General features: G+C 43.9%; 1 protein-coding gene across 1 annotated transcript in view; it reads right to left on the reverse strand.

Moving 5' to 3' along the window:
* LOC107730147 (regulator of G-protein signaling 20-like) overlaps positions 1-7,463 on the reverse strand; it is a 29,473-nt gene that overhangs the window by 11,889 nt on the left and 10,121 nt on the right. Inside the window, exon 3 of the mRNA XM_016540881.1 lies at positions 5,061-5,141. Coding sequence (XP_016396367.1) covers positions 5,061-5,141 — 81 coding nt within the window. The remainder of the gene's footprint in view (positions 1-5,060; positions 5,142-7,463) is intronic.

Genomic DNA, 7,463 nt, shown 5'->3' on the forward strand with positions numbered 1-7,463 from the left:
TTTAATCTAGATTAAAGACCCATCTCTTTAACCTGGCTTACACATAACACACTAAAACATTTCTAATATTCAAATCCATTAAAGGATTTTTAGGCTGCATTAATTAGGACAACCGGAACCGGGAGCACTTCCCAGAACACCCGATGTACTTGCTACATCGTTAAAAGAATGGCATCTACGCTAATATTAGTCTGTTTCGATATCCGTTGGCTGGAGGACAGCGTGCTCTTGGCAAAATTGACCCTGAGTCCCAGGCATTCTAAGTGGCTGAGGAGGAAGGATCTGTGAAATAGTAGCTCATCCTCCGACTGGGCCAAGATGAGCCAGTCAGAGGTAATTCAAAATGCGGATTCCCATTTGTCTCAGCGGGGAAACTGCCGCATCCATGCAAAAGTGTGAGGAGCTAGGGACAGTCCAAAGTCAAGGACCGTGTATTGATATGTCACTCCCTTGAAGGCGAATCTCAAGAATCGTCTGTGGTGGGGGGCTATCTGGATGTGAAAGTAGGTGTCTTTCAGATCCAGTGAAAAGAACTAGTCCCCTGGGCACACTTACGAGAGGATCTGTTTCAATGTAATCATCCTGAACAGCTGTTTCATGAAGGCGCGGTTCAAGTGCCTGAGATCGAGGATGGGCCTTAGATTGCCATCCTTTTTGGGGACAAGGAAATAGCGGCTGTGGAAGCCTGACTCGCTTTGAGCTGGGGGAACCGTTTCTACAGCTCCTATTGCCAACAAATTCATCACCTCGGAGCACAGGACGTGTGCATCTTTGCTCTAAACTGAGGTGCGAAGCACACCGCTGAATCGCGGAGGTCTTTGAGCGAATTGCAGTGAATAACCTCGTTTTTTATCCCCAAAACCCAGTCTGGCACTCCGGCGATGGCCTGCCAGGCCTCAGCCCACGTGACAAGGTGTTGGATTAATTCGAGTGGCTGGTCGCCGTATAGGGACCCCACCCTCAGAAGAGGAATTTTGCTCTCTTTTTAAAACGCTTTAAAAAAATGCTTCACTAGACTTAATGCTCTCATAGCGAGAGCAGTCAGCCCCCGTGCCCACTGCCTCAGCGTGGGCGTGGTCCAAGACGCGTCCAATTTGAAGCTGTCAGTGATAATCATTAGTGACTGCATTCTCTTTTAATCCGCCTAAAAAGATCAAACCACTCATTAGAAGAGGAGTACTGATGATCTTTATGTGTAAACACTCAGGCAGATCAAAAGTGCTGCGCGCATTCTCTCAGATCCACTCGTAGCGGACGAGGGGAGGGGCGGGGCGGGGCCGCCTTCATTGAAGACGAGCCGCGAGCAAAGCAGAGCGAGACATGAACTCTCGTAGTGAGAGGAATCCGTCTCAGTGAGTGCAGCCTCAGCATGGGCGTGGCCCAGGCGAGAGGCGCATTCAAACACACACTGTAAACACACTGGCGGATCAAAGAGCTGCGTGGAGAGTGATGCACGTAAAAAGATCAAACCACTCATTAGAAGAGGAGTACTGATGATCTTTATGTGTAAACACTCAGGCAGATCAAAAGTGCTGCGCGCATTCTCTCAGATCCACTCGTAGCGGACGAGGGGAGGGGCGGGGCGGGGCCGCCTTCATTGAAGACGAGCCGCGAGCAAAGCAGAGCGAGACATGAACTCTCGTAGTGAGAGTGATCTGTCTCAGTGAGTGCAGCCTCAACGTGGGCATGGCCCAGGTGAGAGGCACATTCAAATACGAAGTTGTCAGCAATATTGAATCATTGGTGACAGCTTTCTGCTCCGATCCTCATAAACAGATTGCACTGCTCGACAATGAGAGGCGCCGATCCTCACGTGTAAACACACTGGCGGATCAAAGAGCTGCGTGGAGAGTGATGCACGCGGGGGCTTTGCGGTGTTAAAATCACTCATGCTGATCGCTCATCACCGCAAGTTCGCCATTTCTTCCTCCGAGTAACTGGGAGGAGAGAAACACAAGAGCGGGCTCAGCAGGGTTCAGCGACGCACACACAAATGCGAAGCTGCCAGCGTTCTGCTTTGATCTGCCTATAGGAGGATTAAGCCGCTCTGTGTAAAGAAGGGCGCTGATCCTCACGTGTAACACACACCGGCAGATCAAGCACGCATGATGTGTGCCAGCATGAAATTGCTCAAGCCTGATCGCTCAACCCGCGAGCTCGCCATTGCTTCCTCCGAGGTAACTGGGAGGAGAGAAACATGAGAGCGGGGAGGCGGGGCCGCCTTCCGCGAATGAACAGGGACAGACTGCTTTCGTGGTAAAAGCAGCCTGTCTCTGTGAGCGCAGCCATAGCGACACACACACAAATTCGAAGCTGTCAGTGACAGCGTTCTGCTTCGATCCACCTAAGAGGATAGAGCCGCTCGAGTAACGAGGGGCGCTGATCTTCATGTGTCAGACACGGATCGAAGCGCAGTGGGGAGAGCGAGCACACAGGATCTGTGTCGGCGTGAGATCGCTCAGACCCGGTTGCTTAGCTCCCAGACTTCGCGGTTTCTCTCTCCGAGGCTCGCTGAGAGAGGAGAAATGGAAGACGACTAAGTTCTTCAATAAAGGTGGTCCGCGAGTGGAGAAGAGCAAGACTCACTGCCCTTCTGCGTTGGATTAAAGTGCAGCGGGGAGAGCGAGCACGCGGGTACAGTGCCGGCATGCGATCGCTCAGACCCGGTTGCTTAGTTCCCTGACTCCACTGTTTCTCTCTCCGAGGCTTTCTGAGAGAGGAGAAACGGGAGAGCGGGACTGTCTTCAATGAAGGCAGTCCGCGAGTGGAGAAGAGCGAGACTCATGCTCTCAGCGAGAGCATTCAGTCTCAGTGAGCGTGCAGTTTCTGCATGGGGGCTGCCCAGACAGGCGACGCACTCACTGCCCTTCTGCATCGTGCAAGATTCCGTGCACGAGCCACACTCGCAGCGCGACATTTGCAACAACGTCACTAGAAATTTTGCTCTTTTAGAACTTACCTCTTAGAAATAAGCTCTTTTAGGCTCACCGGATGGCGGCAGGGGATAAGCTGCGGCGAATCAGCTGAGCAGAGGGTCACTGGTTCAGCTTGATCTGCTGCGAAGGCGATTCTACGGTGAGAGGCTTCGAGACTCGTAGATCAGCGAAGAACTTAGTTGCCGCTGAAGGAGAAGAAATCTGAGGATCCTATGGTGAAGTGCCGATTATATAGCCAGATGCCCCGCCCATTCTGGTGGGTTTAGTCGCCAAAGGCTCGTGCAGCTCCGCTGCCGAGCCATTGGTTCGTTTTTTAATTCAATGCACGAACCAATGGCCATGCAGTTACACTGCGTTATTTAAAGGTTTCAGTATTCGGAGAAAAATGAGTTTTTCCCCATAGCGTCTTAACAAGACGCAGTACGAGTGAAGTCTCTGCTGAAACCGGTGCTGAATTGATCTTACGCAAATCTCTGCTTTGTGATTCTCTCAGGTTGCGATTTAAGAACTAGGAGCAAATACTAGACTTTTGGGACTTCAGTCAAACTCCGCTAACTCGCATCCTCTGAACTGTATGTGTGTGTGCGTATGTGTGTGTGTGTGTCTGTGTGCTTTTGGTTGTTAATGTATCCTTAGAGTAGCAAATAAATTCTTTAATTATAATCATTGTCTTGTGTTGTATATTTTAAAGTTAAAACTTTGCCCAGATCTTGCTACCTAGCTCGTAGCTTAATAAATCATCCCTAACAGTTATTGTGACCTTGGCCAGGGCATAATACAAATATCAAAATTGTTAAGATATACTGATCTTTAATGTTTCGCTGGACGAACAGTTGATAAAGTGTAAACTATCAATTTTGAATCGGTTTTAATCAGGTTGACTCCGAATCTTTAGATTCAAATTCTGAAAAGAGCTAATTTACTACACTGTGCATACTACAGTCTCCGTGCTGACAGTGTCTCAGACACTAATATTTTAGCTGAATCACTGTCAGGCCATCTGGGATTTCAGTATGGAGATAAAGGTTAGGGTTATAATTATTCAGCATTACATGACATTGTGGATGTATATTAGAACAGTTTGGTGTTTTCTTGGGGTGTCTGGCAGAGCGTTAGGACCCAGAAGCGGTGAAGCGTGATGCCAGACATAACAAGCAGATATTCTTAACCACACCTATCCAACCGTGAATCTGCTATGAGCAAGAGGTGGAGTGGAGGTGCACCGCAATAAAACCCCGCCCTTTATTCAATATTCCATTTCACTTGGAAATACATCACAACACTGAAGTCAGTTGCAACTTCCGGTTCACGGGTACTTTGATATTGATATTTTTCAAGGTATTGAAGTTAGAAATTCCTGTATCATATGAGCACTAATTCACGTACTTTGTCAATAAGATAAAAGTGGGTTTTGTTCAAAGTAGCTATTATCCACATAGATCTTTGATATGAATATTTTTTGGTAATTTATTAAATATTGCCAGCTAAAAAGTAACTAGTAACTAGTACTCTGAGTAGTTTTTGAGAGGAGTACTTTGTACTTTTACTTAAGTACTGTTTTGACACCAGTACTTTTACTTGTAATTGAGTATTATTTCAGCAATGTACCAGTACTTGTACTTAAGTACAAATTTTCAGTACTCTTTCCACCACTGCTTAAATGTCACTCTTGGTTATTAGAAAGGTATTACAGCATATAATTGTCAACCTGTTTTGTTTTTGTTGTGACGTGATCGAGGTAATATTGATTCGTTCATTATATAACTAATCATCATATATATTATTACATAACATTCATTTGTCTCCACCTACTGGCACCAATATGTATTATGGTCACTGAACAAATCAGTGGAGTCTGAAAAAACATTTTGGTAAATGGATTCAAGAGACTCCAGTCACTGGAGTAAATCAAAATTCCAACGACTAGGAAGAATGTGGGTTGAAGAAAAAAAAATAAATAAATCAAGAAACTCAAAAATTCAAGTAACATTCAAGAAACATATTAAAATAATAAAAAAGGCATATCAGGACCCCATTCAAAATTCCTAAGAGGAAAGTTCTTAAAAGTGAATCCTCTTTGCAATATCATGTCATTTAAGATATTAAATTTATAATACAACTTACATTTGGTTGGTATCAACGTCCTCTTCATTTTCGGAGATCGTCGTCAGATTTTTTTCCTCCTTAGCAGAGCGTACTGTCAGACTACACACACACACACACACACACACATAATAAAAACATGTTTTTTTTGTGACGCATGAACATCCACTGTGTGACACTTGAAAGTCTCAGGAGAAGTTCCTAAAGGATAATAGATGAGCACTTCTAAGCTCATTCTAATTGGACTTAATTAAGTTTCCTAGCACACCTTTACTCTCATGAGAAAATCAAACAACAATGTTAGAAAAAACAGGAACAATTCACCCAAAATGCACTGCAAAACAATTTGAGGGTTCATAACAACTTGAGGGTAAGTAACTAACATAATTTTCATTTTTGGGTGAACTATTCCTTACTGTCCTCAAAGGTTATAAATCCAAAAGCAGTGTAATTTATTAGCCCCGTTTTACCAATTATTTCAGCTGGACCCGCCGACTTTGGCGCTAGCTTAGTGGAAAACTAGTTTGATGCAGAAGAGAGCAGAGGCCTTTTGCACAAAGCCGGTTTTGGTTTCCAGAGCAGGTTTTATTCTGGGTTAGAGATCGCAAACCCAAATTGGACTAATCAGCTGTTAGCAAAGTGACATATATCTGATGCAATAAAGCCACTCCTCCATCTCTCACTTCAAATGAAAGCAGTTTACAGTCAAAGAATTTTAGAGACAAAATTGCCAGACTACTCTGAAACTCTGAGATTGTTCAGCTAGCTTCATGCAACAGACCACGTGTTTTAAGCAAAGGAGTTCTGTGGAACGGCCTTACTAGTGGTCCCTTGAGCGTCCTATCTTTCATGAGCTCCACCGGTGTTTCTCCATTGGTTTCATTTACATTTACATTTAGTCATTTAGCAGAAGCTTTTATCCAAAGCGACTTACAAATGACGACAATAAAAGCAGTCAAAACTAACAAAAGAGCAACAATATATAAGTGCAAATGACAAGTCTCGGTTAGCCTAACGCAGTACACGTAGCAAGGTGTGTGTATATCACCAGGAGGGAACAGTTAATGAAAAAGTCTGTGAAAGTGATTTTGTGCCTCTTTTAGATGGCACAATAATACGCCGTTTACTTGCAGAACTCAAGCTTCTAGAGGGCACATAACTCTGAAGTAATGAATTTAGGTAAATGGTTTCTTGTTGGGCTGTGTTCATGGCAAAGTAAAACTCACATAATCAATGATCCCAGGCTTGATAATGCTGTCCAATGTATGATGCAATCATGGTTTTTAATAGAGGTCGACCATTTGATCAGTTTTGCAGATTAATCGGCACCGATAATAGATTGCTGGAACTATCAGCTGTTGGCAATTGGCAAAATCGGCTCCATGCCAATAGTTTTTCTGGGTTATGTACTTTGCTGGAGTGGCTAGGGTCTGATAGGAGAGAAGGGTCTGCTGTCATTATACATTATGAGAGTGGCCTCTAGAGGCTGAATCACTGACACCTTGTGCTGTTTGTTTTGGCACATGAGACTGTGCGCTGCACAGAGCAGGACATTTCAGATGCAGATTTAAAACAGAAAAGGTGTGTATACAGTATTCTATATAGTACATGTTTTCATATGACTACAAAGTAATTCATTTGTTGACTAGATGGTGCATTAGTGGAAAAAGGGCAGCAGTATGTTTGCTGTCAAGTCTGAGATGATGCTAACATTAGCAGCACCACAAGTGGTTAAAACAGTGTGACTAAAACACATGCAAGCACAGCCCAAATGTATAACGTCATGATTGTTACAATCCAGCTGGAGACATTAATATATTTGTTAGCCAGCAAAGTTGCATATATAAAGCTAGTGATGTGAGAAAGCACAATGATGTGTTCATGCAGCCGGCAGAAATCCTGCCACACCACAGAGCACCATTCACACAGTTTTCCATTAAATTATATTTGTCCCAAATCAGTGTTAATGTACATAATGACTTCACCCTAGGCTGGAAGATTGTGTATTGTGCATTTTTCAGCGAAACCTTTGTTTTTCTGTGCTCTAATATAGTCTGCATGGTTCACATAGACAGCTGTAATATAGATTGCACTGAACTTTAAAGGGGTCCTATTATGCTTTTTCACTTTTTCAACTTTAGTTAGTCTGTAATGTTGCTGTTTGAGCATAAAAAAGATCTGCAAAGTTACAAAGCTCAAAGTCCACTTCAAAAGGAGATATTTTATTTAACAGAAATCACTTTTCAAAAACTACAACGAACGACTCGTTTGGACTACAACGCACATTTTCCGGGATTTGTGATATCACAAAGATCGACGAATGGGACGAGACCTGGTTGAGCTGCACTAGAGAAGGCAACGAGTGTTATCACTATGTCAGAGACATTAATCGAAATCGAATCGAAATCGCGATTTGAGACGTTG

Source organism: Sinocyclocheilus rhinocerous, unplaced genomic scaffold (genome assembly GCF_001515625.1).
Source record: "Sinocyclocheilus rhinocerous isolate Xijiao unplaced genomic scaffold, SAMN03320098_v1.1 scaffold36, whole genome shotgun sequence".
In the NCBI taxonomy this organism is placed as follows: Eukaryota; Metazoa; Chordata; class Actinopteri; order Cypriniformes; family Cyprinidae; genus Sinocyclocheilus; species Sinocyclocheilus rhinocerous.